This window comes from Staurois parvus, unplaced genomic scaffold, assembly GCF_062004578.1.
Source record: "Staurois parvus isolate SC_StPar_1 unplaced genomic scaffold, SC_StPar_1.0 ptg002075l, whole genome shotgun sequence".
Taxonomy (NCBI): Eukaryota; Metazoa; Chordata; class Amphibia; order Anura; family Ranidae; genus Staurois; species Staurois parvus.
In genome coordinates this window covers 67,501-84,140 of record NW_028319871.1, presented here as the reverse complement: position 1 = coordinate 84,140, position 16,640 = coordinate 67,501, and the positions used below count along the sequence as shown (strand labels likewise).

General features: G+C 55.7%; 1 protein-coding gene across 1 annotated transcript in view; it reads left to right on the top strand.

The window, feature by feature from the left end:
* The first annotated feature begins 6 nt into the window (after positions 1-6).
* LOC149432861 (cytoplasmic dynein 1 heavy chain 1-like) overlaps positions 7-16,640 on the top strand; it is an 83,976-nt gene continuing 67,342 nt past the window's right edge. Inside the window, 12 exon segments of the mRNA XM_089664861.1 lie at positions 7-240; positions 1,695-1,851; positions 3,280-3,507; positions 4,490-4,720; positions 7,122-7,262; positions 7,340-7,573; positions 8,307-8,513; positions 9,407-9,528; positions 11,098-11,263; positions 11,344-11,507; positions 13,315-13,444; positions 16,161-16,294. Of these exon segments, the coding sequence (XP_089520987.1) occupies positions 44-240; positions 1,695-1,851; positions 3,280-3,507; positions 4,490-4,720; positions 7,122-7,262; positions 7,340-7,573; positions 8,307-8,513; positions 9,407-9,528; positions 11,098-11,263; positions 11,344-11,507; positions 13,315-13,444; positions 16,161-16,294 (2,111 nt within the window). The 5' untranslated portion in view covers positions 7-43.

Sequence of the window (16,640 nt, the reverse complement as noted above, 5' to 3'; positions counted from 1 at the left end):
GGTTCTTCAACTCTATCAGATTACTCAGATCAATCACGGCCTGATGATGGTCGGCCCCTCCGGCAGCGGCAAGACTCTGGCCTGGAGGGTGTTACTGAAAGCCTTGGAGCGATTGGAAGGCGTAGAGGGAGTCGCTCACATCATCGATCCCAAAGCCATCAGCAAGGACCATCTCTACGGCACCCTGGACCCCAACACCAGGGAATGGACCGACGGGCTGTTCACACATGTTCTCAGGAAGTAAGTGTTCCGAAATTTGTCAGATCTCTGCTGCACCCCGACAGCCAGGTCTGCTTCCCCCCCCCCCCCCGATGGCCAGGTCTGCTTCCCCCTCCACCCCTCCCCAATGGCCAGGTCTGCTTCCCCCTCCACCCCTCCCCGATGGCCAGGTCTGATTCAATTCACCAGGTCTGCTTCCCCCCCCCCGACGGCCAGGTCTGCTCCACAACCGCCCCCCCCCCCCCCACGGCCAAGTTTGCTAAAATCGCCCCCCCCCCCCCAAGACGGCCAGGTCTTCTCCCCCCCCCCCCCCCAAGACGGCCAGGTCTGCCCCCCCCCCCCCCCCCAAGACGGCCAGGTCTGCTCCCCCCCCCCCCCCCAAGACGGCCAGGTCTGCTCCCCCCCCCCCCCCCCCCAAGACGGCCAGGTCTGCTCCCCCCCCCCCCCCCCAAGACGGCCAGGTCTGCTGCTCCCCCCCCCCCCCCCCCCCAAGACGGCCAGGTCTGCTGCTCCCCCCCCCCAAGACGGCCAGGTCTGCTGCTCCCCCCCCCCAAGACGGCCAGGTCTGCTGCTCCCCCCCCCCCCAAGACGGCCAGGTCTGCTGCTCCCCCCCCCCCCAAGACGGCCAGGTCTGCTGCTCCCCCCCCCCCCCCCCCCAAGACGGCCAGGTCTGCTGCTCCCCCCCCCCCCCCCCCAAGACGGCCAGGTCTGCTGCTCCCCCCCCCCCCCCCCAAGACGGCCAGGTCTGCTGCTCCCCCCCCCCCCCCCAAGACGGCCAGGTCTGCTGCTCCCCCCCCCCCCCCAAGACGGCCAGGTCTGCTGCTCCCCCCCCCCCCCCAAGACGGCCAGGTCTGCTGCTCCCCCCACCCCCCGACCTCCCCAAGACGGCCAGGTCTGCTTCCCCCCCCCCCCCAACTTCCCCAAGACGGCCAGGTCTGCTTCACCCCCCCCCCCCGACCTCCCCAAGACGGCCAGGTCTGCTTCACCCCCCCCCCCCCCCCCCCGACCTCCCCAAGACGGCCAGGTCTGCTTCCCCCCCCCCCCCCCCCCCCCCAACTTCCCCAAGACGGCCAGGTCTGCTTCCCCCCCCCCCCCCCCCCCAACTTCCCCAAGACGGCCAGGTCTGCTTCCCCTCCCCCCCCCCCCCCCCCCCGACCTCCCCAAGACGGCCAGGTCTGCTTCCCCTCCCCCCCCCCCCCCCCCCGACCTCCCCAAGACGGCCAGGTCTGCTTCTATCTTGACAACCGGTGACTCCGCCGCTGTTGCAATACACAGATCAGCACTGCAGCCACTCACAGCGGCTGTTTTCCAACAGGTTGATTGCCTTCTGTTGCTCAGGGGCCACATATGGATCGAACTTCCCCTGCTGAACTGGCCGAATGTCGGTCCGGTTGTGGCCCCTTTAGAGCAGATAGTCTCTGACTTTGGCTGTCATTGTACAGCTGACCTGTAACTTCAACCTGTCTGGTTTGTAGGATCATCGACAATGTCCGAGGGGAGCTCCAGAAGCGTCAATGGATCATCTTCGATGGTGACGTGGATCCTGAGTGGGTCGAGAACCTGAATTCTGTCCTGGATGATAACAAGCTGCTCACACTTCCCAATGGAGAGCGTCTCAGCCTGCCACCAAACGTAAGTATTCGTGTCCCTGAACCCACCACAGTGACATCAGTCTGTAGATGCAGGAAGGCGTGCTTGTTATACCCACTGTGGGACCTAAGGGGTTAATCCTCTGCATTGTGTAACAAAAAGGCTGTTTGATCCTGTCTTCTCTGATCCTCCCCTTCTACTGTCCCCAATCCATCTCTTGGTAGAGCAGAGCCTTGGGGACAAACTGCACATACTCCATTTGGTGTGTATTGCTTTTTTTTTTTTTTTTTTTTTCTTTGGGGGAGTGCATGTGATCAGAACTGTCCAGACAGGTCAGAGGTCATGCAGCCTCATAGGACAGTCAGAGCAGAATGAAAACTCCAATCTTTAACCAGTGCTCTGCTGGACACTGATAGAAGTCACAAGATTGCTATATATACTGCTGATGAGAAAAGGGATTTAGCAGTTTGTATTTACTGTGCTAGACCGGATATAGTGAATGCAGGGTCCGGGGAGAGCGGATATAGTAAATGCGGGGTCCGGGGAGAGCGGATATGGTGAATGCAGGGTCCGGGGAGAGCGGATATAGGGAATGCAGGGTCCGGGGAGAGCGGATATAGTAAATGCGGGGTCCGAGGAGAGCGGATATGGTGAATGCGGGGTCCGGAGAGAGCGGATATAGGGAATGCGGGGTCCGGGGAGAGGAGATATAGGGAATGCGGGGACCGGGGAGAGCGGATATAGTGAATGCGGGGTCCGGGGAGAGCGGATATAGTGAATGCGGGGTCCGGGGAGAGCGGATGTAGTGAATGCGGGGTCCGGGGAGAGCGGATGTAGTGAATGCGGGGTCCGGGGAGAGCGGATGTAGTGAATGCGGGGTCCGGGGAGAGCGGATACATGGAATGCGGGGTCCGGGGAGAGGGGATATAGTGAATATGGGGTCCGGGGAGAGCGGATGTAGTGAATGCGGTGTCCGGGGAGAGCGGATGTAGTGAATGCGGGGTCCGGGGAGAGCGGATATAGTGAATGCGGTGTCCGGGGAGAGCGGATATAGTGAATGCGGGGTCCGGGGAGAGCGGATATAGTGAATGCGGGGTCCGGGGAGAGCGGATGTAGTGAATGCGGGGTCCGGGGAGAGCGGATGTAATGAATGCGGGGTCCGTGGAGAGCGGATGTAGTGAATGCGGGGTCCGGGGAGAGGGGATGTAGTAAATGCAGCGGTAGAGGATGCGGGGTCTGGGGAGACGGGTTGTAGGGGAACGCAGATTCCTTCTTTTTAGAAGATCTTTGCTCTTTATGTGAATTCATGACTTGACTCACCTCCTCCATTGGTCGGCTTTTGCAGCTTCCAGCTCTCCAATTCTTGGACCAGCTCCGGCAGCCATATTTTCTAGTGTTTGGTAAAGCCCGGTGTAATAGGTGTTGTGAGCGCAGAACTAAACGCCTTGTATTGCCATGCCGGATTTCTAGGTGCGGATCATGTTTGAAGTCCAGGACCTGAAGTATGCTACTCTGGCGACGGTGTCGCGGTGCGGCATGGTCTGGTTCAGCGAGGACGTCCTCAGCACAGACATGATTTTCAACCATTTCCTGGCCCGGATGCGCAGTATTCCCCTGGATGAGGGCGAGGACGAGGCGTCGCGCAGGAGGAAGGGCAAAGAAGACGAAGGGGAAGAATCTGCTTCTCCGATGCTGCAGGTGAGTGAAGAGCACAGCCATCCTTCATGCTTTCCTGGTTACAGGTCTGTGGGGGGCACCGCAAACAAAGACCACCAGAAAGATTATCGCACCTCATTGGCCAACAGCCGTATTTATTCTGGATACAAAATATATATATATTACAAACATATCACTGCATGTCCCCGAGCCCAATCCACCCCCAACCGATCTCTCCACTGGAACCCCGCACCTCCCCCCCCGGATAGACCCCCACCCCACTCTATACCATCTCCCCCCCCCCCCCCCCCCCCCGATAGACCCCCACTCCAATCTATACCACCCCCCAGATAGACCCCCACTCCAATCTATACCACCCCCCAGATAGACCCCCACCCCACTGTATACCACCCCCACCCCACTCTATACCATCTCCCCCCCCCCCCCCCCCCCCCCGGATAGACCCCCACCCCACTGTATACCACCCCACTCTATACCATCTCCCCCCTCCGGATAGACCCCCACTCCAATCTATGCCACCCCACGGATAGACCCCCATCCCACTCTATACCACCCCCCTGGATAGACCACCATCCCACTCTATACCACCCCCCCCCCCCCCGGATGGACCACCACCCCACTCTATACCACCCCCCGGATGGACCCCCACCCCACTCTATACCACCCCTCCAGATAGACCCCCACGCCACTCTATACCACCACCCCCCCCCCCCCACCGGATAGACCACCACCCCCTGGATAGACCCCCCCTCTATACCACCTGGGGCCACCCACACCTCCCTATAGTCCCCAGGTCTCCAGTGTGATTTCCTTTCCATGTTCTGTGATGTCAATTCGAGGAAATAGCTGCCAATGGAGAGCGGTTGTTGCCCTTCCCCCAACTCCAAAACATTTATTGCTGGAATATCGCTTTTTGGCGCCGAGTACAGAACCGTCTTTGTTGTGTTTTTTGCTGGTTTTAGACGTCTGGCAAGTTTCATGCATGTCCCGTATTGTCTTCTAGATCCAACGTGATGCAGCCACTGTACTGCAGCCGTATTTCACGTCCAATGGGTTGGTCATCAAAGCTCTGGAGCACGCCTTCAAGCTGGAACACATCATGGACCTGACGCGTCTTCGCTGCTTGGGCTCCCTCTTCTCCATGCTGCACCAGGCCTGCCGCAACATCGCCCAGTACAACGCCAACCATCCGGACTTCCCCATGCAGATCGATCAACTGGAGCGCTACATACAGGTGATTTGCCCCGGAGCGCCAGACTTCCAGAAAGACGTTCGTTAGACCGCGGGGTGTTCGTAATGTCAGCCCCTGCAGCAGTGTTCTGTAACCCCGTGTGGAATACTCTGGAATACATTCGGGACCAATATTGGCCGGTTCAACAAACTGACTGACGGTTGGCCCCGTATGTACAGCAGTCTGTCCCCCCAACATTGGGCGTCTCCTGAGTGGAGATGATGGGAAAACAGCAGCCAGTTGGCATCGGACCAGCGCTTGCAGCCAATGACTGAGAGCGCTGACCGGGCGTGTTCTGTCGGGGGGGCAGTCCCACTAATGGAACGCAATGCAGCCAGCTCAATTTGTTTTTGTTTAGCCCACTGGGTTGAATGGGGGGGGGGGGCCCTGTGTACCCCCAAAAGTGGCAAAAAAGCATACGTGTGTCCGTGTGAAAGTACCTTAAACTGAGACAAAATTATTAATGGCTTTGATACAGTACGTGTGTGTGTGTGTATATATTGTATTGTCCCCCCCCCGTATATACACGTTATATTGCCCCAAGTATTGGGCCCCCTGCTTTCCCACACAGATGACCTTTAATGTCCCCCCAGTCTTAGTCCGTAGGGTTCAATATTGAGTTGACCCCGCCCTTTCCCCGTACATGACCTTTAATGGCCCCCCAGTCTTAGTCCGTAGGGTTCAATATTGAGTTGGCCCCGCCCTTTCCACACACATGACCTTTAATGGCCCCCCAGTCTTAGTCCGTAGGGTTCAATATTGAGTTGGCCCCGCCCTTCCCACACACATGACCTTTAATGGCCCCCCAGTCTAAGTCCGTAGGGTTCAATATTGAGTTGGCCCCGCCCTTTCCATGCACATGACCTTTAATGGCCCCCCAGTCTTAGTCCGTAGGGTTCAATATTGAGTTGGCCCCGCCCTTTGCAGCTATAACAGCTCCAACTCTTCTGGGAAGGCCGTCCACAAGGTTTAGGAGGGTGTCTATGGGAAGGTTGGACCATTCTTCCAGAAGCACATTTGTCAGGTCAGGCACTGATGTCGGGGGAGGAGGCACTGATGTCGGGGGAGGAGGCCTGGCTCGCAGTCTCCGCTCTAATTCATCCCAAAGGTGTTCTATGGGGTTGAGGTCAGGACTCTGTGCAGGACAGTCAAGTTCCTCCACCCCAAACTGGCTCCTCCATGTCTTTATGGACCTTGCTTTGTGCACTGGTGGGCAGTCATGTTGGAACAGGAAGGGGCCATCCCCAAACTCTTCCCACAAAGTTGGGAGCATGAAATTGTCCAAAATGTCACCTTAATAGTTCCCTTCATTGGAACTAGGGGGCCAAGTCCAACCCCTGAAAAACAACCCCCCACCATAATCCCCCCTCCACCAAACTTTACACTTGGCACAATGCAGTCAGGTAAGTACCGTTCTCCTGGCCACCGCCAAACCCAGACACGTCCATGGGATTGCCAGACAGAGAAGTGTGATTGGTCACTCCAGAGAACACGCCTCCTCTGCTCTAGAGTCCAGTGGCGGCGTGCTTTACACCACGGCATCCCACGCTTTGCATTGCACTTGGTGATGGAAGGCTTGGATGCAGCTGCTCGGCCATGGAAACCCATTCCATGAAGCTCTCTACGCACTGTTGTTGGGCTCATCTGAAGGCCACACCAAGTTTGGAGGTCTTTAGCTATTGACTCTGCAGACAGTTGGCGACTTCTGCGCACTGTGCGCTTCAGCATGCGCTGACCCCGCCCTGTCATGTGACGTGGCCTACCACTTGGTGGCTGAGTGGCTGTTGTTCCCAGTGGCTTCCACTTTGTTATAATCTCACTAACAGTTGAGCGTGGAATATTTAGTAGCCAGGAAATGTCACGGATGGACTTATTGCCCAGGTGGCCACCTATCACGGGACCACGCTTGGAGTCACTGAGCTCCTGAGAGCGACCCGTTCTTTCACCAATGTTTGTAGAAGCAGTCTGCATGTCTAGGGGCTTGATTGTATACACCTGTGTCCATGGAGGGGATTGGAACACCTGAATCACATGATATGGAGGGGATTGGGACACCTGAATCACATGATATGGAGGGGATTGGGACACCTGAATCACATGATATGGAGGGGATTGGGACACCTGAATCACATGATATGGAGGGGATTGGGACACCTGAATCACATGATATGGAGGGGATTGGAACACCTGAATCACATGATATGGAGGGGATTGGAACACCTGAATCACATGATTGGGAGGGGATTGGAACACCTGAATCACATGATTGGGAGGGGATTGGAACACCTGAATCACATGATATGGAGGGGGTTGGGACACGTGAATCACATGATTGGGAGGGGGCGGGGACAATACATTTGGCAATATAGTGTGTGTATATAAAATATATATATTTTCTTGGTAGCGTTTCCTGATTTACGCCATCCTGTGGTCGTTCTCTGGGGACGGACGTCTGAAGATGAGGGCGGAGCTTGGTGAATACATCAGACGCATAACTACAATCCCGCTCCCAACTACCCCCAACCTGCCGATCATTGACTACGAGGTGAAGATCCGGTGATAGATCTGTATGTCGGAGATACGGCATCCTTGTACAGACTCACATTTTTTTCTGCTCTTTAGGTTTCCATCAGCGGAGAATGGCTGCCATGGCAATCTAAAGTGCCGCAGATTGAAGTTGAGACTCACAAAGTTGCAGCACCGGATGTGGTTGTGCCCACCCTGGACACCGTCCGCCATGAAGCGCTCCTGTACACGTGGCTGGCTGAACACAAACCTCTGGTGCTGTGCGGGCCTCCGGGCTCCGGGAAAACCATGACTCTGTTCAGCGCTTTAAGAGCTCTGCCGGATATGGAGGTGAGGCCATGAGCTTGGATTGACTACGCGGCTTGGTTCCCGGGTAGGCTACGCCCCTTGGTTTCTCGGGTAGGCCACGCCCCTTGGTTTCTCGGGTAGGCTGCGCCCCTTGTTTTCTCGGGTAGGCTGCGCCCCTTGTTTTCTCGGGTAGGCTACGCGGCTTGGTTTCTCGGGTAGGCTACGCGGCTTGGTTTCTCGGGTAGGCTACGCCCCTTGGTTTCTCGGGTAGGCTACGCCCCTTGGTTTCTCGGGTAGGCTACGCCCCTTGGTTTCTCGGGTAGGCTACGCCCCTTGGTTTCTCGGGTAGGCTACGCCCCTTGGTTTCTCGGGTAGGCTACGCCCCTTGGTTTCTCGGGTAGGCTACGCCCCTTGGTTTCTCGGGTAGGCTACGCCCCTTGGTTTCTCGGGTAGGCTACGCCCCTTGGTTTCTCGGGTAGGCTACGCGGCTTGGTTTCTCGGGTAGGCTACGCGGCTTGGTTCCTCGGGTAGGCCGCGCGGCTTGGTTCCTCGGGTAGGCCGCGCGGCTTGGTTCCTCGGGTAGGCCGCGCGCCTTGGTTCCTCGGGTAGGCCGCGCGCCTTGGTTCCTCGGGTAGGCCGCGCGCCTTGGTTCCTCGGGTAGGCCGCGCGCCTTGGTTCCTCGGGTAGGCCGCGCGCCTTGGTTCCTCGGGTAGGCCGCGCGCCTTGGTTCCTCGGGGAACTCTGGAGCCTTGAATAACCAATCTTCTCTCTGCAGGTTGTCGGCTTGAACTTTTCCAGTGCCACCACCCCGGAGTTGCTGCTGAAGACTTTTGATCACTACTGTGAATACCGGCGAACACCGAATGGTGTGGTCTTGGCACCTGTTCAGCTTGGAAAGTGGCTGGTGCTCTTCTGTGATGAAATCAACTTGCCAGACATGGACAAATATGGCACCCAGAGAGTCATCTCCTTCATCAGACAGGTGAGAGGAACCGCGCCACGCCCTCCTCTATCACTTCCTATGTAGGGATTAATAATTGGTCTTCTGAGTTCTTCAATCCAGAAGGAGCCGAAATACTAATGAGAATAATTTGGTGCCTTCTCCGTGATGTCACCAGTGTGCAGTGATTGGATAGGCTGCGTTCTCAGTGATGTCATCGCTCTCTAGTGAATGGATAGGCTGCATTCTCGGTGATGTCACCGCTCTCTAGTGAATGGATAGGCTGCATTCTCAGTGATGTCACCGCTCTCTAGTGAATGGATAGGCTGCATTCTCAGTGATGTCATCGCTCTCTAGTGAATGGATAGGCTGCATTCTCGGTGATGTCACCGCTCTCTAGTGAACGGATAGGCTGCATTCTCAGTGATGTCACTGCTCTCTAGTGAATGGATAGGCTGCATTCTCAGTGATGTCATCGCTCTCTAGTGAATGAATAGGCTGCATTCTCGGTGATGTCATCGCTCTCTAGTGAATGGATAGGCTGCATTCTCGGTGATGTCATCGCTCTCTAGTGAATGGATACTGAAGACATGGGACATAAAGCAAAATGGTGTGAATGAGCTGAGATCTCATGGCTTTTAGGAGTATGCAAATCCTTCACCATATTCCATGGTTAGAATTCTTGTCAAATTCTTCTTCCATTTTTTTAGCTTTGAGTCATGGAACCCGTTTAATTTTTTCTGAACTGGATTTTTACAAATCAGCTGCCAATATTTGTATACAAATGAGTCCGCTCAGAAATCATTCCTGACCTTCAGAATGGTAGAACAATATCTTGGTGTAAAATGACTTCTGATTGGTGGTTGGGAGTATCTTTGAGTATTGATTATTTTCATGATTGAATCCTCCTGATTTAGTTTTGTGTTTTGTTTTAGATGGTGGAACATGGCGGCTTCTACAGGACCTCAGATCAGACTTGGGTGAAACTGGAAAGGATTCAGTTCGTTGGAGCTTGCAACCCACCGACAGACCCCGGAAGAAAGCCCCTGTCACACAGGTATGGTTGGGTGTAAATGTTGACGTCATAGGGGATAATGTCTGTCCGTTTTTTGGGGGGTTTTTTTTGTGTACTCGCTGCTTTTTTAATTCTGTAGGGAATATTTATACAAGTCTGCTAAATGGCAGTTAGTAATTGTTGCTATTTAATGTGTGATGGGAGTCACTTTGGGTGGGGGCCCCATGGAACACAGCTTACTTTGGGTGGGGGGCCCATGGAACACAGCCCCCTTTGGAGAGGTGTGGAGACCCCTGTCTCAGCTCCCCATATCCCTCTTATGTGTAAGTCACCCTGTGCCTGTTAGGGGTGATCTGTCCTAATAGTGTGTAGACATGTATAGGAGATAGGTGGGGTGGGGGGTTGTGGATTGTTTGGTGTTATGTGGTGCATCCCATTGTTCTATTGTTTGTCTTGCTTGGGAGCAAACTATTATGGGATGTATGTGTTTGTGTGTATTGGCTTGGTGGAGGGGTGTCTCCAGCAGCCCTCCCTCCTGATGGGACTGTGCTGGTGTGAAGATTGAATACCTGTGTCTCTTGTTCCTAAATGTAGAGTGCCCCGCCCTGTGTCGTTATGCAGGGAGGGGGGAGTGCCCCGCCCTGTGTCGTTATGCAGGGAGGGGGGAGTGCCCCGCCCTGTGTCGTTATGCAGGGAGGGGGGAGTGCCCCGCCCTGTGTCGTTATGCAGGGAGGGGGGAGTGCCCCGCCCTGTGTCGTTATGCAGGGAGGGGGGAGTGCCCCGCCCTGTGTCGTTATGCAGGGAGGGGGGAGTGCCCCGCCCTGTGTCGTTATGCAGGGAGGGGGGAGTGCCCCGCCCTGTGTCGTTATGCAGGGAGGGGGGAGTGCCCCGCCCTGTGTCGTTATGCAGGGAGGGGGGCTTGTCCCCTGAGTGTATATATCTTGTATCTGTGTTCAAATAAACGAGTCTACCTCCTGGTTTACTCCAAGTCTGTTGTAGTCTAGTCCTGTATGGTCTCTGTGGTGTCAGTGGTCGGTGTTCGGACAGATTGGTGTCTAGTCCTGTATGGTCTCTGTGGTGTCAGTGGTCGGTGTTCGGACAGATTGGTGTCTAGTCCTGTATGGTCTCTGTGGTGTCAGTGGTCGGTGTTCGGACAGATTGGTGTCATCTAGTCCTGTATGGTCTCTGTGGTGTCAGTGGTCGGTGTTCGGACAGATTGGTGTCTAGTCCTGTATGGTCTCTGTGGTGTCAGTGGTCGGTGTTCGGACAGATTGGTGTCATCTAGTCCTGTATGGTCTCTGTGGTGTCAGTGGTCGGTGTTCGGACAGATTGGTGTCATCTAGTCCTGTATGGTCTCTGTGGTGTCAGTGGTCGGTGTTCGGACAGATTGGTGTCTAGTCCTGTATGGTCGGCTGTGGTGCCTGTTTGTGTTCGGATGGGGAGGCGGTATTCCACCGGAAGTACCCAAGTGCAGTCTGGGTCGGTTCTGTCACATAATGGGTGACCCTGAACAAGTCAAGTGACATACTTTCCCCTTCCAGCATTTTGAACAATTTTGATCTGTAAATTCTGTCAATGTGAATGTTAGTAATCTGATTAAACTCCGTGCAGGTTTTTGCGCCATGTCCCAGTGGTGTACGTGGACTACCCCGGACCCGCCTCCCTGACTCAGATCTACGGAACTTTCAACCGGGCAATGCTGAGACTCATTCCTTCGCTGCGCACCTACGCGGAGCCGCTGACGGCCGCCATGGTGGAGTTCTACACCATGTCCCAGGTAACGGCAGAACCATTTTGTTGATTACTTGTCCTTTCTCCTGCCTTGAGGGGTGAAGCTTCATTTTGGTTTGTTGACAGGAGAGATTTACTCAGGATATACAACCCCATTACATCTACTCGCCTCGTGAGATGACTCGGTGGGTGAGGGGCATCTTTGAGGCCTTGAGACCTCTGGAGACCCTGTCTGTTGAAGGGTTAATCAGAATTTGGGCCCACGAAGCTCTCCGGCTCTTCCAGGACAGGTATGTTTTGTCCTCCTGGCTTTGTATTGTGCAGATTAAAAAAAAAAAAATCCACGTATTGATATTTTATATATAGTCACGTTAGTCCAGCTTGTGACTATTCATATACCACACCCAGCCGATGGTGAATCTAGACCCCTCCACTGACTGTCGTGCCTTCAGGTCCTGCACCAATCAGCTGCATTCTCAACACAGGAGGATGGCCGCTTGGTAGGGGTGCCCTTCAACCAATGCTTTGCATTGCCTGGACGCAAACCATCCTGTGATTGGATGAGGGGGTGGGGGCGGTGCTGTCTTACTGTCTATTTTGTCAAATCAGAGAATACTTTACATTGATTCAGAAAAGGCGTTCTGCAAATGGCGCCCATGCCTTGTGGCCCCACCTCCTGTATTCACTAGTGGTGCGCCAAAATGAAAATTCTGGCGCCGTAACAGACATTTCAGGATGCACTTAACCGAAATGGATCGAAAATATTTTTCAAACACAAATTTTAAGGAAAAAAATATACTTTAACTGCCTCCCGCCTGCCATATAAGGTATTGTCAGGTGGCGGTTCTCTCATTCCAGGAGGACACCATATGACGTCCTCCCACACTAACTGCGAATGCATGCCCCGGGGGGTGCGCGTGGCGGTCAGTGGTGCGCTGTCCCTGGGACACAGCAGATCACTTTTCAGCGGAAAGAGCCGATGACGTCGGCTCTGTCATGTGATCAGCTGTGCCCAATCACAGCTGATCGCATGTAAACAAGGAAATGCCGGTTATCCTCCTTCCCCTTTCCTCTTCCTCTTCCCCTTCCTCTTTCCCCTTCCCCTTTCCCCTTCCCCTTTCCCCTTCCCTCTTTCCCCCTTCCCTCTTTCCCCTTCCTCTTTCCCCCTTCCTCTTTCCCCCTTCCTCTTTCCCCCTTCCTCTTTCCCCCTTTCCCTTCCCCCTCTCCCCCCTTCCCCCCTTCCCCCCTTCCCTCTCTCCCCCCTTCCCCCCTTCCCTCTCTCCCCCCTTCCCCCCTTCCCTCTCTCCCCCCTTCCCCCCTTCCCTCTCTCCCCCCTTCCCCCCTTCCCTCTCTCCCCCCTTCCCCCCTTCCCTCTCTCCCCCCTTCCCCCCTTCCCCCTCTCCCCCCTTCCCCCTCTCCCCCCTTCCCCCTCTCCCCCCTTCCCCCTCTCCCCCCTTCCCCCCTTTCCTCTCTCCCCCCTTCTCCCCCTCTCCCCCTCTCCCCCCTTCCCCCCTTTCCTCTCTCCCCCCTTCCCCCCTTTCCTCTCTCCCCCCTTCCCTCTCTCCCCCCTTCCCCCCTTTCCTCTCTCCCCCCTTCCCCCCTTTCCTCTCTCCCCCCTTCCCCCCTTTCCTCTCTCCCCCCTTCCCCCCTTTCCTCTCTCCCCCCTTCCCCCCTTTCCTCTCTCCCCCCTTCCCCCCTTTCCTCTCTCCCCCCTTCCCCTTCCTCTTTCCCCCTTCCCCTTCCTCTTTCCCCCTTCCTCTTCCTGTTCTATAGATCCAGCAGGAAGTGAGGGGAATCTCTCCAAATAAGGGAGACCTCTGTGCCCCCCCCCCCCCCCCGGTCTGCAGACACTCAAGCCAAATTCTGCTGTATTTGTTGCTGACATGCCACGTGCATTATTGATGTCGGGCGATACTCTCGCCCCGGTTAGATGCGACTGACCACTGATACATCTCAGCTGGTGGCATTCTAGTGGACCTTCACTTGCCTTTGGTCCATGTCATAATCTGAGACTTGCAGGTCCGATCCAAAACCAAACTGATCTCATTGCACTGTAATCTGTCTGCAATGGTGGTAATCCGGTTTGTTTGCCAATAGGCTCGTTGAAGATGAGGAGAGGCGTTGGACCGATGAGAACATCGACATGGTGGCACTGAAACATTTCCCCAATGTGGAGAAAGAGAAAGCTCTGAGCAGACCCATCCTGTACAGCAACTGGCTGTCCAAGGTAATACCATCTCACGTCTGTGTTGGCTGCAGTGTGTTCCAGGACGGTGGTCCCCCACCCCCCACCTATGGAGACCAACATTTTGTCCTCTGTCATTAAAGGATGAGTTCACCTTTTGGACAAAATTTGGTCCACTGGGGCTAACCTGACCCAACCCTTCAACACCCAACCCTTCAACACCCAACCCTTCGACCCCTGACCCAACCCTTCGACCCCCCCCACCCAACCCTCCAACACCCAATGTCTGCAAATTAGCGATTTGTGATGCTACCTTAGTCATATCAGCTGTGTCCTCTGTCCAAAAGGTGAACTCATCCTTTAATGACAAATTGGTCCACTGGGACTGACCTGACCCAATCCTCTGACCCAATAGCCCAACCCTGACCCAACACCCAGCCCTCCGACACCCAACTCTTGCAAACTAGCGATTTGTGATGCTACTTTAGTCATATCAGCTGTGCAGATCACCGGCCGGACTGGTCATACATGTTCATGTCGCTGATCTTCTCCTTCAGTATCCTCTACCACATAGGCTGGCCACCATGTTCTATAGTACTGGACTCCCAGTCACCAGCTGACCATCCTCACCCCATGGCTGTCATACCTTCCCTGGCTATGAGCTGATCGATTTCAGCAGGCTGCTCCGGTGTCCTCCACTTTCTCACAGCTTTTGCATGAATTACCTTCATTGCTGCCTCCATCCGTCCGGCTCTGGTCCCACCAGAGGTCATTTACACCGCGCCTTGCATGGACTTTGAGGCTGTTGTCCTGTACAGTGACCTCATACCTTGTGATCCCCTTTGGCCAGCGGCCGTGGACACCCTGGCCTTCATATCACCATATGTACTAAGGCTCTGTCTCTGCATTGATGTCTGCCGTTTAGTTGTGTCATATATCTGTATGGTTGGCACATCTAAGAGCTCCCGGTGCCTGTAATAGGCTCATCTCCATCTAGGGGGGTTGGGGGTGTCAATGGGCTGGTATTATCTCCTGAAGCTCCTCTCACTGTATTGTGAGAGGGGTGGCCGGACAGGAGGGTCTTCTATCTAGGGGAGGGGTTTCTTGTGGGTCCTTCTGGGGGTATTGGGGGATTGATAGGGCTGGTGGGGTGGGTTGTGTCAGGGGTTGGGTATTGGGAGGGTTGGGTCAGGTCAGTCCCAGTGGACCAATTCTATCCTTGGTCCATCCTTGAAGGTCCCTTCTTGATATCTCGAGGGGGGGGGTTATAGTCCCCTGTCATGCAGGATTGTCATGTCTCCAATGGTCTATAACTGTTTATGCTGCATAATAAAATTCCTTGCCCCGTGGCCCAATCCGCCCCTGCTGGTCGCAGCCCATTACTTGCCCCGTGGCCCAGTCCGCCCCTGCTAGTCACAACTCATTACTTGCCCCGCGGCCCACTCCGCCCCTGCTGGTCGCAGCCCATTACTTGCCCCGCGGCCCACTCCACCCCTGCTGGTCGCAGCCCATTACTTGCCCCGTGGCCCAGTCCGCCCCTGCTGGTCGCAGCCCATTACTTGCCCCGTGGCCCAGTCCGCCCCTGCTGGTCGCAGCCCATTACTTGCCCCGTGGCCCAGTCCGCCCCTGCTGGTCGCAGCCCATTACTTGCCCCGTGGCCCAGTCCGCCCCTGCTGGTCGCAGCCCATTACTTGCCCCGTGGCCCAGTCCGCCCCTGCTGGTCGCAGCCCATTACTTGCCCCGTGGCCCAGTCCGCCCCTGCTGGTCGCAGCCCATTACTTGCCCCGTGGCCCAGTCCGCCCCTGCTGGTCGCAGCCCATTACTTGCCCCGTGGCCCAGTCCGCCCCTGCTGGTCCCAGCCCATTACTTGCCCCGTGGCCCAGTCCGCCCCTGCTGGTCCCAGCCCATTACTTGCCCCGCGGCCCAGTCCGCCCCTGCTGGTCCCAGCCCATTACTTGCCCCACGGCCCAGTCCGCCCCTGCTGGTCGCAGCCCATTACTTGCCCCGTGGCCCAGTCCGCCCCTGCTGGTCGCAGCCCATTACTTGCCCCGTGGCCCAGTCCGCCCCTGCTGGTCGCAGCCCATTACTTGCCCCGTGGCCCAGTCCGCCCCTGCTGGTCCCAGCCCATTACTTGCCCCGTGGCCCAGTCCGCCCCTGCTGGTCCCAGCCCATTACTTGCCCCGTGGCCCAGTCCGCCCCTGCTGGTCCCAGCCCATTACTTGCCCCGTGGCCCAGTCCGCCCCTGCTGGTCCCAGCCCATTACTTGCCCCGTGGCCCAGTCCGCCCCTGCTGGTCCCAGCCCATTACTTGCCCCGCGGCCCAGTCCGCCCCTGCTTGTCGCAGCCCATTACTTGCCCCGCGGCCCAGTCCGCCCCTGCTGGTCGCCGCCCATTATTTGAGAAACATTGTTCTAGGATGTCCGTCTAATCATTGCATTCCAAATCAAAGCTTCTGTAGTGGAAATGACACAGCAACTCGTAAGCTCATGCCTGGGTAACGTGTCATGTGACCTGTAGGGGGTCATGTGACCTGTAGGGGGTCATGTGACCTGTAGGGGGTCATCATGCTGTTGTATTGTCTAGTGAAATAGCTCCTGTTGGTGCAGCAGCATGGAGTATGCATTGCATTCTAGGCTTCCTATTCCGTGAGCAGAATCACAAGCGACCGTTTTCATTACAATGAAGCATCCTTTGTTATATTTTGGTTTGTTGGGGGGATCCCGTCTCTGTTGTCTGATCTTCTGCTTTTACTTTTCCAGGATTACATTCCAGTCGACCAAGAAGAGCTGAGAGATTATGTCAAAGCTCGACTGAAAGTCTTCTACGAGGAGGAGCTGGACGTGCCTCTCGTTCTGTTCAACGAAGTGCTGGATCACGTCCTGAGGATTGACCGGTAGGGTGTACCACACAACTGAAAGGTCTATGTGGGTGCCACCATCCCTGCTACCAATGAAATCGCCCTCCTAATGGGCAGCCAAAAACGCCAAAATAAAACTCAACTTATTTTTTTTTAAAAGAAACGAATAAACATTATGTGGCGGTTCACACTATAGAAACGCAGTCCAGATACGTTCCACATGCACGTTTTTGGTGCGTTCCGGTGCATTTTTTGCCCTTTTTTTCTTCAAGTCGTCCTGTACGCGGGATATAACAGCGGCTGTTTTTGGCTTTTGAGGGCTTTTTTTTTTCTGCAGCTAGTAAACCCCCCAACATGTTCTCCTTGGTGTCTGTGCACACAG